The 17,686-nt window shown below is 49.5% G+C and overlaps 2 protein-coding genes across 2 annotated transcripts in view; both read left to right on the forward strand.

Annotated features, from left to right (window-relative positions):
- The window catches only part of ZNF274 (zinc finger protein 274), a 22,496-nt gene extending 19,235 nt beyond the window's left edge, over positions 1 to 3,261 (forward strand). The window contains exons 5-8 of the mRNA XM_006903034.1: positions 630 to 730; positions 833 to 906; positions 988 to 1,182; positions 2,372 to 3,261. Coding sequence (XP_006903096.1) covers positions 630 to 730; positions 833 to 906; positions 988 to 1,182; positions 2,372 to 3,261 — 1,260 coding nt within the window. The remainder of the gene's footprint in view (positions 1 to 629; positions 731 to 832; positions 907 to 987; positions 1,183 to 2,371) is intronic.
- A 13,973-nt stretch (positions 3,262 to 17,234) lies between these two features.
- The window catches only part of LOC102857278, a 36,283-nt gene continuing 35,831 nt past the window's right edge, over positions 17,235 to 17,686 (forward strand). The window contains exons 1-2 of the mRNA XM_006903035.1: positions 17,235 to 17,300; positions 17,409 to 17,557. Of these exons, the coding sequence (XP_006903097.1) occupies positions 17,235 to 17,300; positions 17,409 to 17,557 (215 nt within the window). The remainder of the gene's footprint in view (positions 17,301 to 17,408; positions 17,558 to 17,686) is intronic.

Consider the following 17,686-nt stretch of genomic DNA (forward strand, 5'->3'; position numbering starts at 1 on the left):
CCGCCCTGGGCATGGTATCTGCCCGGAGATGGTAGCCGCCCCAGAAATGGTGGCCACTACGTTGATGGTGGCCGGCCAAGGATGGTGGCTGCCTTGGAGGTGGTGGTCCCCCCGGAGACGGTGGCTGCGGGGCAGTGTGTGCGCCCCAGTGCACCCCAGGCGTGTTCTTGTGCTTTCGTCCTTTCACAACTACATGGCCTGGTAGATCTGGGGGATCACTACGTATCTTCTACATGACATCCTCTATTTGATCTGGGAGTGGGGTCACGGTTGTGTCCATGACAGTGGAGAAATGCAGTGACAATCACACAGAGATGGGCAGGTGTCAGGAAAAGGACAAGACCTTCGGGCACAAAGCAGAGCAGGGCTGACCCAGGGGTGGGAGGAGTCCTGAGGGAGAGGACGGACACTGAGGGCTTTGCTTTTGAGGTGTCCGCCCAGCCAGCTGCTAGGATGAGTGGCAGCTCAGCCCAGGGGCCTGCGGTGGGCAGGGTGCGTTCTTGAGAGAGGGCGGAAGCAGAAATTGCAGGGCACCAGCAGCTCACCTGGGAAAAGCTGGGATGTGAGTGGACCCAGTGGGGTGGCTCCTGGGTCCGGCCTGGCCTGAAGCCTGCTCCTCCTCCTGCCAGCTCTGCCTGCCCAAAGTCCTGCCTCACCCCCGGAGATCGCTGGTGACTGTCACGAGGAAAAAGCAGAGGAGGATGACTGTCCAGCACAGGAACCCCATGAGGTGAGCAGGATCATTGCCCTGTGTGCTCAGGGCACAGACCCCCTGCAGTGGACCTAGGCACAGGCTTTCCTCCACCCCCCTTCCCTCTCCGCATCCCTCCAGCTGTGTGATCAGGACCGTGCTGGGCTTCCCAGTGGCCTGGCCCGGAACGAGGACACAGTCGGCAGGAGGGAAGGGCCCTGAGAGCTAAGCAGGACAGGCCGCAAAGGCAGGGGTGTGGGCCCTGGTCACCACAGGCAAGGCCTCGTCCCTCCCAGGCACACTGCACCGGCTCCTCCCCCGAGACCCAGGGCCTGAGTTCACGGGCACGGGGGTCCTATTGCAGGAGGCTGTCACCTTCCAGGACGTGTCCGTGGGCTTCAGCCGGGAGGAGTGGCGGCTGCTGGGCCCTACACAGAGGACAGAGTACCGGGACGTGATGCTGGAGACGCTGGGGAACCTGGTCTCCGTGGGTAAGTCCACTGGCCATTGCGCCTGCCTTGCCTGTGTTCCGGTGCTGCAGGCGTGCAGAGGATTGTCCCCCACCCGGGCCTGGGACAGGGCTCCAGAGAGTGTGCAGGCCGGCCTCCAGGCTTGGATGAGCCGTCTTCCCTGCTCTTCAGTCAGCTGCCACCTTTCCTTTTTCTCCTGTTGTAATTGTTACTTTAGATATTGAGTCATTTTCAGAAACCAGTGTTGTTCCCACATTCTGCTGACTGGCCCGGCCCCCCAGGTCCTGCCTGTGTGCTCTCAGCATCACCCTTGTTCTCCTTATTCTGCCTGTGCACTGTCTTGAGGTCGGCCAACAGCCCGAGTCTGCTGTCCTCCACTCGCACCTGCCCCTTCTGTTTTCTAAGTGCTTACAATGTTGGTGAACGAGTTGACTGTTTGACCACGAACGTTTTCTATTCCTCACTATCTCCTATCATAAGCAAGCTTGCCATCACCACAGGTAGACTCACTCCCTGGGGGTATGGAGTCAAGAGGCAGACAGCCCTTGTTCTTGTCATGAATAGAAGAGAAGGCACTGTCCTTTATCCCCGGCAGAAACGCCCCAGCGGACTGGGGACACCAGGCTCCTGCCTCAGCGGCCGTCTGTCCTGTGATTCTGCCTGGCCTCTCCCCCTTAGCTCCTTTCTCTGTATGAACAGTACTCACACACAGACCAGGTATCGGACTCCTGACACCCAAGCAGGTCCTCAAATACAGTGAGGACGATATAGTCTTTTTTATTTTAAATGAAACCATACACAACAAAATGTAATACCCATTTGTTTTCCTTGCCTAGTATTGCTATAGCAGAGATACGATGAATGGATGGCTTTAACAAGTACTCTTTTATTCTCTTAATGGATAAGGAGATAAGAAGTCCCATGTGCCCCAGGAAGAAACACGTGTGTGTTTCTGTCCCCATGTGCCCCAGGGCCAGTGTGTGTGCGCCTGCGGCAGGGGTGTGTGTGTGTGTGTGTGTGTGTGTGTGTTTCCATGTGCCCCAGGACGTGTACGTGTGTCTGTGTCTGTCTCCCCATGTGCCCAGGGCCGGGGTGTGTGTCTGTGTCTCCATGTGCCCCAGGGCTGGTGTGTGTTCACGCGCACAGTGCTCTCCCACCCCTGCCGAGCTCCCCATGCTGGACTGCCCCCCACGTCTCTGCCCTCTTTCAGGCTGGGAGACCACCCTGGAAAGCAAGGAGCTGAGACCCATCACAGACCTCTGCCAGGAGGAGCCGGCCCTCAGCCCGCCTGAAGCTGGCCCTTCGAGGCCCAGCCCCACTCCCTCTCCCTCAGGAACCCAGAAGTCAACGCTTACCCAGGAGAGACGAGCTCAGGAAAAGGCCCGCTCTCCAGAGCCGCAGCCGAGAGAGCGCCGCTCGGCCAGGGAGCACCCCAGCACCTGCCCAGACTCACCCCAGGTCTCCCCGAGAAAACGTTCGCGCAGACACAGCTCCCAAGTCAGGAGCCCGAGGTGGGACTTGCGCTCCAAGCCGACTCCGACCAGCGGGGAGCAGGGCCGGACGCGCGGGGAGCAGGGCCCAGCCAGGGACGCGACCAGCGGCCGGCAGATCACCTTCACCCGCATCCACGAGGGCAGCCTGCACTGCCGCTGCAGCGAGTGCGGAAAGACCCTGCGTAACCCCAAGTACTTCTCGGTTCACAAGAAGATCCACATCGGCGAGCGGCCCTTCGTGTGCCCGCACTGCGCCAAGGCCTTCATCCAGAGCTCCTCGCTCACGCAGCACCTGCGCATCCACACGGGCGAGAAGCCCTTCCAGTGTCCCGAGTGTGGCCGCGCCTTCAACGACCGCTCGGCCATCTTCCAGCACCTGCGCACGCACACGGGTGCCAAGCCCTACCGCTGCGCGCACTGCGGCAAGGTTTTCCGCCAGAGCTCGCACCTGGTGCGCCACCAGCGCACGCACACGGGCGAGCGGCCCTACGTGTGCACCAGGTGCGGCCGCGCCTTCAACCAGAGCTCGCACCTGCTGGGCCACCTGCGGACACACAGCCGGGCGCCAAACATAAGGCGGGCGCGGAAGAAGACGACCACTGCGTAGTGGACAAGGAGGGAGGACGGGAAGGGGAAGGAGGAGGAGGCCACACCTTCTACCAGAGCGCGCATCTGCTCAGTCACCAGTAGACACGCAGCTGCCCGAGCAGGAGGACGGAGAGGGGAAGAGCTCCCACCTGCTCAGCCTCCACTGAACATAGCCGGGCAACGAGCAGGAGGAGGGCGCGGAGGAAGACACCCACCACGTAGTGGACATGGAGGGAGGACCGAGAGGGGAAGGAGGCAGTGCCTTTAACCACTGAGCGCACCTGCTGGTCCACCAGCGGACACACAGCTGGGCACCTAGCAGGAGGCGGGTGCGGAGGAAGACGGCCACTGCATAGTGAACATGGAGGGAGGCCGGGGAGGGCCACCGGTGGACACAGCTGGGCGCCGAGCAGGAGGCGGGCGCGGAGGAAGACGACCACTGCGTAGTGGACACAGCAGGAGGACGGAGAGGGCCACCGGTGGACACAGCCAGGCGCCGAGCAGGAGGCGGGTGCAGAGGAAGATGCCCGTTGGGTAGTGGACACAGCAGGAAGACAGGGAGGGGAAGGAGAAGGAGGTCGTGCCTTTAATTAGAGTGCACACCTGTTGGGCCACCTGTGGACACAGCCGGGCACCGGGCAGGAGGAGGGCGCAGAGGAAGACGCCCACCACGAGTGCTGCTGGCCAGCCATCAGTACCTTGGTTGGTTTTTAAGCGATGATAAATGATGACAGTAGTCTGAAAACATTGGTAGTATTGTGAGTTTCAGAGGTAAGCTGTGCACTGAAAGAAATGAGCTGGTTACATGAGAAAGAGAGGGAGGGAGAGAGATTGCAGTGCAGGTTCTTGCCACTGTGCCACTAGAGCTCCCTTCTTCCTTTCTTAGCACCTGGGACGTTTTCTTCTAGTACCTTTTCCACCATTTTCTAACTGACTTCCCTGTCCCTCTCATGTTCTGGAATTCGAGTCATACCTATGTTGTTCCTTTCGATGTCATCCCACATATTTCTAATGTTTTCTTCATGTCTCATCTCTGACTGTTCTTGTAGTACCTCATTACAAGTTATTTGCTAATTAGAATAAATTGTGCAGAAAACAAAGACTGTGGAATTAGGCAAGTCAACTCTGATCAGTCATAGCATCTTCTCCCACAGCACAACCTTCACAGAGGCTGGAGTGAAAACTGGACCGAGTTCTGGGAAGGTGTGCGTGTGGTGGTGTTGCGCTCAGGTGGCTTCCAGTGGCCTCTAACTCAGTGTCCCTATAGCCAAACAATCCTGTGGCAGCCACACTGCTCTCCTCACATTTTCAGCCCGTTGTTGCAGACACCGTTTCTGTCCATCCCTCCCAGAGGATCTTCCTCTCTTCACTGACCCTCTACCAAGTGGGATACCCTTAAAGGTTAGGCCTCTTCTGATGAGTGCTTAGAGTACGGGAGATGAGGTTTCACCTCCTTGCTTCTAAAGTTGCAGATTCAAGACAGATTCGTTTCTTCCTTGGCAGCCTGTATATGTTCAGTATCCATCACCAACACCACAACCCAAAGGTGTCAGTAATTATTCACTTTGTGTTCCAACTTTCACATATTCATGAGGCAGTTAAATGTCCTATGGCTTGGGTACCCTGCTGGTGCAGTAGCTAAGCACTAAACTGCTAGCCAGAAGATCAGCAGTTCGAAGCCACCAGCCTCTCTGCAGCAGAACGATGTGATCTGCTCCCATTAAGATTTACAGCTTTGGAAAACTTATGAGAACAGTCCCGTTCTGCCCTGTGGGGTCTCTAGGACTCAGGAGCTACTCGATGGCAGTGGGGATGGCTTGGGTCAAAAGTGGTATTTTTGTTATTTTAACGCTTGAAGATGATTTTCAGCAGATGTTCTCATTACAAGACATTACTATCTTCCCAGGCATTGATTGTAGAACATATTATAACAATTGTAAAATATGGGTAAAAATAAATCCTTTATAATTTCAGTCTCTCCACTTACCGTGATGTAGCTTATTGGTATAGCCAATAAGGTTTGTGCAAAACCTTAAGAGTCCTTATCACCAAATCTTTCAACAGCAAATCTATTCTGGCTCTATTAACTCTGTAGGACCAAATAGATTTGCTTTGTGTTTCCAAAGGAAGTTCTAGTGACCTAGTATAACAAGAAGCTGCACTGCAGTCTCGAAGGCGTGCAGTTCAAGACTTCTCCAGCACCCCAACTCTAAGGCATCTATTCTTCTTCTGTCATCCTTAGTCATTGTCCAGCTCTCTGATGCATAGCAAGTAACTGTGAAGACCATGGCCTAGATTAGGCACACCTTAAGTCTCTAGACTAACTTTGTTCCAGAATACTGACAGATTTTTCCCAATGCAATTTATCTTTTGATTTCCTGACTGCTGGTGCAAAGAGTGTTGAGTGTGGAGCCAAGCAAGCTGTAACTGTTAACAACCTCAATCTCTTCTCCATCTATCATGGTGCCGCCAGTTAGCCCAGTGGTGAAAATCTTCATCGTCTTGATGTTGAGCTTCAATCCATCCTGAAGACTGCAGTCTTTGACCTGCAGCAAGCACTTCAGGTCCTCCTCACTTTCAACAAGCAAGGTTGTGTCATCTGCATAACATGTTGTTGATGAGTCTTCCTCCAATCCTCATGCCACATTCCTCCTCATAATATCCTGCTTCCTGAATGATCTTTTCTGCATATAGATTCAAAAGGTATGGAGATAGCATGCATCCCTGACCACTCCTTTTCTGATTTTGAACGATGCAGTGTTTCCTTGCTGTGTTCTGAGGACTCCTTCCTGGTCCAGGTACAGGTTTTGCATCAGCATAATCAAGTGTTCCAGGATACCCCTTTTCCTGAAGATTAACCTCAATTTATTGTGATCCACACAGTCAAATGCCTTTGCATAGGCAATGAAACACCAATAGATCTTTTTCTGGTACTCTGGTGGCTTAGTGGTAAGGAATTGTCCTGCCAACACAAAGGCACATGGTTCTAATCCACTAGCTGTTCTGTGGAGTAAAGATAGTCTTATCTCTTCCCCTGTGATTATTGCCTCTGAAAACTTAGTAGAGCTGTAGGTCTGTTCCTAATTGAAGGTACACAACAACAAAGACCCCACCCAACATGCAACCAGGGACATGAATAGTGACAAGAACAATGGACCACAGTAAGAAGCGCCCACCAGATGTTTAACTTCCTTTGATAGCATCCCATGGGAGAAGACTCAGCCCTCAACTCCAGTGTGGAAGCAAGCCAGCTCTGTCTGTGACTCTGGGAGCATAATGTCTCTACTTCTTCCGGGAAGGCACCTGTTCTTCTCTCTGGAATTTCTCTTTCCTAACAAAACTGCCTCTTAGGAGCACCCTGGGCGCACTTCCTTCACGGAGTCTGTTTGTTCTTTTGGCAGCCCAGAGGATAATCAGTACTCTTCACCAACACCACATTCAAAGGCATCGGTAATTCTTTGGCTACCCTTATTCAGTGTCCAGTTTTAACATGCATAGGAAGCAAATGAAAGTACCATGGCTTGGAACAGGAGCACCTAGTTTTTAAAACTGACATCATTGCTCTTTAGAACTTTGGAAAAGTCTGACAGCAGATTTACCCAATGCAACAGGTCTTTTGACTTTTTTCTTTTAAAAAATTTCTCATTCTTTGTGTGTCCCATCAAATCGGATCTGACTTGTACAGGAGGAGATTGCCTCTCTGTTGCGCGCCTTGCCTGTCCAGCAGGAAATAAGGACACAACACACCAGCGATTCCTTCTCACGGTGGTTTACTCAGGAGTTAGTTACAGTTAGGGAGAAAACATGAAGTTCCCCAGACCCTCTCAGGGTGCGGCTTATATCTCTCTCTTGGTACTCTGCCTATCAGTCTCACGTATCATCCCTCCATAGGACCAACAATCCCACGTGAGATCAAGCCATCGACCAATGAGAACACAGTGCCCAAATAAGGTCTTATTTATGATTTTGGCAAACAAAGAGAAGCAGGAAATCAGTGCCATCTTGTAATGGCAACCGAACACGGCCTTCCACACCTCTCCTTCTCCAGCAGAGCATCTGGTGGATTCAAACCGCTTACCGCTGGGATTTCAGTGCAGCTTCCTGCCACTAGCCCACCAGAGCTCCCTGTCTTTTGACTTCTTGACTGCTGCTACCATAGGTGTTGATTGTGGATGCAAGCAAAATGAAATCATTGACAACTTCAGTCTTTTCTCTATCGATCATAAAACTTTACAGTCTCAGAAATCCTATGGAGCCATTGTATTCCTGAATCAAGGACTCAAACCAATTTAGTTTGTTGGGTTATACCTAGAGTTAACGTCATTTAAGAATTGGTTATCTTCATTAGGTTAATAAATCAGTATGCCGTAACGGTTACCCATGGTGGACAGTGTTTGGTGGAGCTCCCAGGTTAAGACAGGTTTGGAAGCAGGAGTGGCATCAACTGCCTTGAATAAACAGTAGATTGTGAACATGGGGAAGCCTGTGGAGCCTTCCATGGGGACTTTTAATTGGTGATGATACAGTATAGTGTGGAAGAAAGCCACATGCATGTAATCCGTGTGGACAATCTTTTAGCTGCTCTTCCGAGCTAGAGAACAAACAGCAGAGAAAAGCCTGTGCACGCCACTGTGTGGAGAATCTGTCTGCGGAGCTATGACCTTGTTGTCTATCAGAGAATTCATACTGGAGAAGCATCCTGTGAGGGTAACCAGTATGGAAAATCTTTGGTCCAGAGTTTTAAACTTGGCAGGGATCACTTACTCAAACTGGGGGAAGATCGTACGTGTCTCGATTACAGAAGTCTTTGAGGTGGAACTCTACCCTTCCTGTACGTGAAGGAGTCCGTGCTGGAGGAAGCCTTGTGTATGCGTGTTCCTCATGGCTGTTCTTCTCAGCTCTAAGGACTCACACTGGAGAGAAACCATAGGAAGTCACCAGCATGGAAGGGCCTTCGTTCAGAGACCTCAACTTCCAAAGCATCTCGGAATCCACAGTGGAGAGAAGTCCTGTACATGTCATCAGAGTGGAAAAGTCGTCATGGGGAACCCTCACCTTGTGCACTATCAGAGAACTCATGCTGGAATGAAGCTTTATAAATGCAACCAGCGTGGGAAGACCTTTACTGGGGAGCTCTCACCCCGATTCTCACCAGTTTACTCTTGGGAGAAGCCAGACAAAGGTGAAGATTGTGGGGGAAACGTTAGGCAGCAACTGCAACAGCAAACCCACAATGGGGAAAAACCTTATAAACAGTCACTGCAGAAAAGCTTTTAGCCAGAGATCCCCCGTCATTGTGTACCAGAGCTCACATGTTGGCGAGAAATGCTCTTGTTGTTATGTGCCGTGGAGTCGCTTGAGACTCATAGCGACCCTATGTACAACAGCCCTAAACTCCGCTCTGTCCTGTGCCAATCGCACTGTCTCCGACACACCCACCCCGATTACCCCAGTAACTGAATCAATCCATCTCATAGAGGGCCTTCCTCTCCTGCGCCGTCCCTCCACCCTCCAAAGCATGATGTCCCTCTCCAAGCACCAGTCCCTCCTTACAACATGTCCAAGTATGTTAAACGGAGCCTCAGAATCCTTGCCTCCAAGGAGCCACCTGGTTTAACCCTTTCCAGGACAAATCTGTTTGTTTTCCTAGCAGTCCATGGTATTCTCAATACTCTTCTCCAGCACCACAGCTCAAAGGCATCAATTCTCCTTCTATCCTCCTTGGTCATTGTCCAACTCTCTGATGCATAACAAGTGATTGCGAAGACCATGGTCTGTATCAGACGTACCTTAGTCTCCAGAGAGACACCATTGCTCTTCAGTACTTTGGAGAGGTCCCTAACAGCAGACTTTCCCATGGCAATGCGCCTTTTAATTTCCTGGCTGCTGGTGCCAAGACTGTTGACTGTGGAGCCAAGCAAAGTAAAGCTGTGTACAATCTCAATCTCTTCACCATCCATCCTGATGCTGCCAGTTGGTCCAGTGGTGAGAATCTTTGTCTTCTTGACATTGAGCCTCAATCCATATTGTAGGCTGCAGTCCTTGACACTCTGCAGCAGGTGCTTCAGGTCCTCCTCAGTTTCAGCAAGCAGGGTTGTGTCATCCGCATAACGCAGATTGTTGATAAATCGTCCACCAATCCTGACCCCACATTTCTCCTCATAGAGCCCAGCCTCCCGGATAATCTGTTCTGCATATAGGTTGAAAAGGTATGGAGATAGGATGCATCCCTGGCGTATGCCCTTCCCAATTTTGAACCATGCAGTGTTCCCTTGCTCTGTTCTGACGATTGCCTCCTGGTCCAAGTATAGGTTTCGCATTAGAACGATCAAGGGTTCTGGGATTCCCATTCTTCTCAGAGTCAGCCATAGTTTGTTATGATCTACACAGTCAAATGCCTTTGCATAGTCAATGAAACACAGATAGACATTCCTCTGGTATTCCCTGCTGTCAGCCAAGATCCATCTAACATCAGCTACAATATCCCTAGTACCAAGACCCCTTCTAAACCCAGCCTGGACTTCTGGCAGTTCTCTGTTGATGTGCTGTTCCAGTCGTTTTTGGATAATCTTCAGTAAAATCTTGCTTGCATGTGAAATCAGTGAGATTGTTCTGTAGTTTCCACATTCTGTTGGGTCACCTTTCTTTGGGATAGGAACAAATACCAATCTCTTCCAGTCCGCCAAGTGGTCGTTCTCCAGATTTCTTGGCACAACTTGGTGAGCACATCCATGACAGCATCTGTTAACTGAAATATGTCAATTGGTATACCATCTATTCCTGGAGCCTTATTTTTTGCCATTTCCTTCAAAGCAGCCTGAACTACTTCTTTCATCACCATAGGCTCTTGCTCATATGTTGTTTCATTAAAGTCTTCCAATTCCTTTTGATACAGTGACTCAGTATATTCTTTCCATCTTCTTTTAATACTTCCTGGATCATTTAACATTCTGCCGAAAGCATCCTTGATTATAGCAACTCGAGGCTTGAATTTGTTCTTCAGTTCCTTGAGCTTAAGATATGCTGAGCGAGTTCAGCCCTTTTGATTTTCTGACTTCAACTCCTTGCACATTTTATTGTAATATTTTGCTTTGTCATCCCGTGCTGCCTTTTGAAATCTTCTATTCAACTCTTTAGTATCTTGAATTCTTCCTTGTGCTTTGGCTTCTCTGCGCTCCAGTACAATTTTCAGGGTCTCTTCTGACATCCATTTTGGTCTTTTCTTCCTCTTCTGTCTTTGCAATGACCATGAAAGCCTTTTATGAATTTTAATGAAAGTTTACAGAGACTTTGGATTTCCATTAATTCACTGTTGCACTTTTCTCCCTGCCCTCCCCTCCCCCAGCCCCAGTTTACTCTTCTCTTTGAAAAGTAAAAGAAAAATTCTTTCATTGTGATACAATCCCTCCCCTCATGTCCACTCTACTATGCAGCCTTCATTCTGGACTCCTGTCATAATACCTAATCCTATAGGGCTGTTGTACATAGGGTCACTATGAGTCGCAAACGACTCGACGGCACATAACAACAACATGTCCCTTTTAAATAGCTCTCTCCCTCATCTGTTTCAATGTAGTAGACATTATTTATCCCATCTTTCTCAGTCTTCCTTCAACCCCAGTGTCAGGACCATTTTACAACAGTGGCACTATGCAGTATTTGGCTTTTTGTGACTGAGATATTTCACTCAGCATAATGCCCTCCAGAGTCACCCATTTTGTATAATATTTTGTGAGTTCCTTGTTTTTAGTGCAGCGTAGTATTCCATTGTGTCAATATACCACAGCTTCTCTATCCGTGTTTGTTGATGGCCACTTAGGTTGTTTCCAACTCTTTGCTCTTGGGAACAAAGCCGCGATAAGCATGAGTGTGCATGTGAAAGCCTTCTGTCAGAGGTCCTCTCTCATAGTGCACCAGAGAACATACATTGGAGAGAAACATCAACCCTCTAGTGTGGATGAAAACATTCCATCACAGGTTGAGTTTAAACATGAGAGGACATATGATGGAGAAAACCCGTATTAGTGTATTGAGTGTAGGAAGGCGTTCAGTGATCAGTGAACCTCAACTAAACATGAGAGAACGCATGCTGGAGGGAAACCCTATAAATGTAACCTCTGCAAAAAGGCCTCTAGAGAGTGGTGCCAACTTACTGAACATCGAGAGTTCAAACCACAGAGAAGCCCTATAAATGTAATTAGGTGGTTCCAAGACACTGATGTTGGGTTGAAGACAAAACAGAACTGACTCATCACGTTTCCAAGGCTGTAATATTTGTAGAAGCTGATCGCTACATCTGCAGAACCACCTGCCTTTCCACCAGAGTTCCCTATTTTATCTCGTACTGCCATTGAGTTGGAATCAACATCCTCTGACCACTGGGTCAGCCATCAAGAAATAGAAGATAACAAGACGCTTGTGTTCATTGTGGATGCCAAAGCCAACTAGATCAAGCAAGCTGTGAAGAAGCTCTGGACATGAATGGAGCCACCTTGATCAAGCTGATGGAGAGAAGAAGATGTATGTTCAACTTGGAAAGACCATGGCCTGAATCTGGTGCACTTCAAACTGATTATCATTGTTCCTTGTAATTTGTAATTCATGGGGTCGCTGAGTCATATTCAACTTGTAGCACATAAGAACAACAGTTTGGAAAGATCCCTGACAGTAGACTTCTCAAGGCAATACATCTCCTGAGCTGACACCTGGTACCAAGGTTGTTGATTGTAGACCCAAATAAGATTGAATCTTTGACAATGTCAACCTTCCCCATCTCTCATGATGTTGTTTTTAATGGTTTACAATGTCAATCTTTCCCCATCTCTCATGATGTTTTTCATTTCAGTGGTGAAGATTTTTGTCTTAATAGTGAGATGCAATCCATATTGAACTCTGTAGTCATTATTTTCTGCAGTAAATGTTTCCAGTTCTCACAGGTGTTCTTTTTTGTTTTATTGGCCAATCTAGTCTCCGTGAAAAGTGGCTTCACTTCAGGTTAATAGTGTCTTAGGTCTCCCAGTCCACCAGTCTGCCTTTTTCTTGAATTTGAGTTTTGGTTCATGTTTTTCTCCCATTTAAATCAGAGCTTTCTCTTGTCTTGCTGGTCAGGTGGGCTGGTATTGGTAACTGGGTACTATCCAGTTTTTAGTCTAAGACTAGAAGAAGATGTGGTTTACATGGATAATTAGTCCTGTAGACTAATTGCTTCCTCAGGTCTTTGGTTTCCTTCACTTTGCTTTGCACCAGACAGAAACCAATCTTCTTAGATGGTTTACATCTTGCTTACCAAACTAGAACTTTTATCTTTCATGATAATGTTGTGTCAGTTGACCTAACCTTCAGCCTTAGGAACTCTGTATAATTGTGTTTGGATATATCTGTGAAATTTCTGTAACTGTGCACCTCTATGTGCTCTGTTGTTTGTTATGTGCCATCGAGTCGCAGCTCCTAGCGACCCTATGTACAAGAGCCCTAAACCCTGCTTTATCCTGTGCCAACCTCATTGTCTCTGACACACCTACTCCCAACACCCCAATCACTGAACTGATCCATCTCATCAAGGGTCTTCCTCTCCTGTGCCGTCCCTCCACCCTCCCAAGCATGACGTCCCTCTCCAAGGACTGGTCCCTCCTTGCAACATGTCCAAAGTATGTCAGATGGAGCTTCAGAATCCTTGACTCCAAGGAACAGCCCAGCTTCACCCTCTCCAGGACAAACCTGTTTGTTCTCCTAGCAGTCCATGGTATATTCAACACTCTTCTCCAGCACCACAGCTCAAAGGCATCAATTCTCTATCATCCCTAGTCACTGTCCAGCTCTCTTCTCTGATGTACAGCACACAATTGTGAAGACTATAGCCAGAATCAGGCGCATCTTAGTCTCTAGTCTGGCGCCATTGCTCTTTAGTACTTTGGAGAGGTCCTTGACAACTGACTTTCCCAGTGCAATTCGTCTCTTGATTTCCTAGCGCTGGTACCAAGAGTGTTGGCTTTGGAGGCAAGTAAGCTAAAACTGTTAACTATCTCAGTCTCTTCACCATCCATACTGATGCTGCCACTTGGCCAAGTGGTGAGAATCTTTGTTTTCTTGATGTTGAGCTTCAATCCATATCAAAGGCTGCAGTTCCTGACCTTCTGCAGCAAGTGCTTCAGGTCCTCCTCTGTGTCAGCAAGCAGGGTTGTGTGATTGGCGTATGTGCTCTAATATATATATATTAGATCAAGATATATATATCTTGTATGTCAATACAACTGCCCTCAGCTCTACCTATATATTAACATGTATGCACTTCCATATGGCCTCCTACACCTATACAGCATACATCTTTTTCTACCTATGTAATCACTCTCAGGTTTTTGGTAGCTGCTTTGTGTCAGAATGCTTTCTTCTTTAACATTGTTGAGCCTGGGAATACCATGGACTGCTAGGAAAACAAACAGATTTGTCCTGGAAAGGGTTAAACCGGGTGGCTCCTTGGAGGCAAGGATTCTGAGGCTCCGTCTAACATACTTTGGACATGTTGTGAGGAGAGACCGGTCCTTAGAGAGGGACATCATGCTTGGGAGGGTGGAGGGACAGCGCAGAAGAGGAAGGCCCTCTATGAGGTAAATTGATTCAGTGACTGGGATAATTGGGATGGAAGTGTCGGAGACAGTGCGATTGGCACAGGACAGAGCGGAGTTTAGGGCTATTTGTACATAGGATCGCTATGAGTCGCAGGCGACTCGACGGCACATAACAACAACAACAACAGTATTGTTGTGTACCGTCGAGTTGGAAACGACCCATAGTTGACCCTCCAGTGTGTTCTCATAGGCAGTTAATCTCCTGGGAGGAGACTGCTCATCTTTCATGCAGGGTATCTGGTAGGATCCAGACCATATGCCTTCGGGATTGTAACACAGCTTCTTGCCATAGTATGTATATATAGTTATATATATTGTTGAGTACTGTTAAGCTGGAACTGACCCATAGCCGATACGCCCAACAAGTATTCAGAGGCATTGACTTGCATAGGAGGAGGCTGCCCATCTTTCTTTTCTGGAGCAGCTGGTAGATTCAAACTGGGTGCCTTTGGGTTGGCAGTGCAGCTCGTTACAGCTAGGCCACCAGAGCCTCCTAATTATAAATATTAAGCATAGATCCAAAGTGCTATGGTGCAAGGGAAGTTATGTCATTTTAAAGACTAAGGAGCACCTGAATTAAGCCCTGATCTTTTTAATCAATTGCTGTACATCTGAGAATTGGACAGTGAATAAGGATGACAGAAAAAGAATCGATGCCTTTGAGCTGTGGTGCTGGAATAGAGTACTGAATATCCCATGAACTGCCAAAAGAACAAACACATGTCTGGAGTCCAACCAGGCTGCTTCCTGAAAGCAAGGATTGTGAAACTTCCTCTCATATTTCAGGCATGTTGTAAGGAGGGGCTATCATGATTAGAAGATAGGTGAGTGAAGCAGTAGGAGACCACCAGTTAGATGGACTGACTGACATAATGACTGTAGCAGTGGGCTCAGGCATATCAGATGACGCGGATGGCACAGGACAGGACAGGATTGAGATCAGTTGTTCATAGGGTTGCTATTAAATTTTACTTTCATATTTTTTGTAAATATAGGCTGTATCAGAACAGAGCAAGGAAACACTACATGGTTCAAAATCAGGAAAAGAATGTGTCAGGGATGTGTCCTATCTCCCTATATTTCCAATCTATATGCAGAACAGATTGCTCAGGAGCCTGGTTTTTATGAGGAGGAACTGACATCAGAATTGGAGGAAGAATCATCAGTAACCTGCACTATGCACATGACATAGCCTTGCTCGCTGAAACTGAGGAGGACCTGAGCGTCTTCTGCAGAAGGTCAAGGACTGCAGTCAGACTGCAGACAGACTAAAGGTCAAGATCAGGAAAACAAAAGAGTCTCTTCTCTGGGCCAATTGGCAGAAACAAGACAAGTGGAGAAGAGATTAAGATTGTTAACAAGTTCAGCTTACTTGCGTCCACAATCAATGCTCTTGGCATCAGCAGCGAGGAAATCAAGAGACAAAGTGCTTTAGGAAAATAAGCTGTGAGAGACCTCTCCAGAGTGCTGAAGAGCAAAGATATCACTCTAGAGACTAAGGTGTACCTGATTGAGGCCATAGTCTTCACAATTATTTGCTATGCATCAGAGAGCTAGACAGTGACCAAGGATGACAGAAGAAGAATCAATGCCTTTGAATTGTGGTGCTGGAGAAGAGTATTGAACATACCATAGACTGCCAAGAGAACAAAAACAGGTCTGTCCTGGAGAATGTAAAACCAGGTTGCTCTCTGGAGGCAAGGATTTTGAAGCTCTTTCTTACACATTTTGGGCATGTTTCCAGTCCTTGGAAAAGACATCATGCTTGGAACGGTGGAGGGAAAAGAGAGGTGAGAAAAACCCTGGATAAGATGGACTGATAACAGTGACGGGGTAATGGGGGCACGGTGTGTCAGAGACAGTGAGACTGGCTCAGGATAGGACAGGATTCAGAGCTATTGTGCATAGGATCACTGAGTCGCAGGCAGCTCGACGGCACATAACAATACAACATATAATTAACTATTAGTATATTTTTAGAAGCTATTTGATGACTGTTAAGTTGAAACCAGAAGTTTTGAATTCTTTTTAAACAACTGGATACTTCTGTGGTTTTGGTCAAAGTTTACACAGTGAGTTAGGCTCTGATTTAACAGTTTCCACACAAATCAATCCCTGACGTTAGTTTTATTTTTCACATGCGTCAGCATTCCCGTTAACGGAAATCTGGTCGATCTATTTCAAGTTCTCTAGTTTCTCTGTTCCCTTATGCCCTCCTCTTTGCTTTGGATTAAATGTTGGCCCTTTAGACTCAGACGGGTGTTTTTCTTCAATAATCGCCTATCCAATGGATCATACTCCCTTTTTTTCCACGTAAAAAAGAGATATACACACATGTTTACACACTTTTCAAACTGAGTCACTTCTCAAACCTGCAGCAAAACTCACCTGCGGGCAAACGAGTGTAACATAGAAATTTAAAAAAAAACAACAAACACCTTACCTCCGTGGATCCACACACTGACCAGACAGACAACAGATAGGACCACAAGGTGATCAGTACCAGGAGGGAGGCATCAGCCCAGGGCTCACGCCCACAAGGCAGGGGCAGAACAGGGTAGGAGTAGTGGAAACACAGGCGCCCAGAGCGCAGGTTCAATGTCAAGGCTGCAGCTACAACGTGGGTTGGTAACTAATGTCACAGGAAATGTGCATGGACGGTTGAGTGGGAGACCAATCCGATTAGTAAACGTTAGCTCAAATGACAACTAGAAACCTAAAAAGCCTTCATCTCACTGTTAGAGGAGATAGTGGTGTGTACTGCATAGCGCATCTGCCCACTGACCAAAAGGTTGGCGGTAGGAATCCAAGGTTGGCGGGCTGGAAACACGATAGAGGGTCGCTGTCGGTGGGAACCGGCCGGACTGCACGGGGTTTTGTGTCCACGATCAGAGCCCCAAGCCCCGTGCGCTTCCCGGGCCTCGGCCAGGCTGCCCCACCCAGAGACGTCAGGACCGCGGACACCACCCAGGCGGCCCCTGAGCGCTCCTTGCAACTGCGCAGGCGCGCTCCGGCCCCCGGCCCCCAGGAAAGGTCAGTGCCAAGCCCTCCGAGAGCCCTTCGGTGCCGCCTGGACGCGCCCGGCAGGGACAACGTCCCGAGTGGCCCTCATCACGGGCGGGAACAGCCGCTCCTCCCGCCCCGCCCTCATTGTGTCGTCCAGCTTCCCTATTGGCTGGCTGCCCGACGTACAGGGATTCCCATTGGTGGAGCGCGGCGGCGCGCCGCATTGCCTTGTGGGAGTTGTAGTCTTCGCGTGGGCGACGCGGCAGCCATTGTCCGTGGTGGGCGAGTTGGGTGGGCCCCGCGGCGGTGGCTCCTGCGTTTGGGGTTTGCTGCGCTGCTTGTCCCCGCTCGCCCTCCGGCGATGAACCTGGAGGCCGAGGCAGTAGAGATGGCCATTGCCGTGGGGCTGACAGCGCCCGAGCTTCAGGTAACGATTACAGCAGCAGCGGCCTCGGCCGGGGTACACGATCGCCCCTGAACCCTCCAGCCACGTCACGCGCTGTGAGGGCGGCACGGCAGTTACCCCCGATCACAGACTGGCGAGGAGGCCGGCCTGCTGCAGGCCAGAGCCGGGATTCGAACTGTGCGGTGCAGGTCCGGCGCGCGCATGCTCCGAGGGGGGGGTCAGGTCCGGCCCGCGACCACCCCGGGGCGCATCCAGCGCGGGGGTCACCCAGCCCGGAGGTTACCCCGCCCAGGGGCACCTATCCCGAGGGTCACCCAGCCTGGGGGGCACCCAGCCCGAGGGGACACTCACCCCGAGAGGGGTCACCCAGCCCGAGGGGACACTCACCCCGAGAGGGGTCACCCAGC

This window comes from Elephantulus edwardii, unplaced genomic scaffold (genome assembly GCF_000299155.1).
Source record: "Elephantulus edwardii isolate Elephantulus edwardi_28Jun2011 unplaced genomic scaffold, EleEdw1.0 scaffold00496, whole genome shotgun sequence".
NCBI lineage: Eukaryota > Metazoa > Chordata > Mammalia > Macroscelidea > Macroscelididae > Elephantulus > Elephantulus edwardii.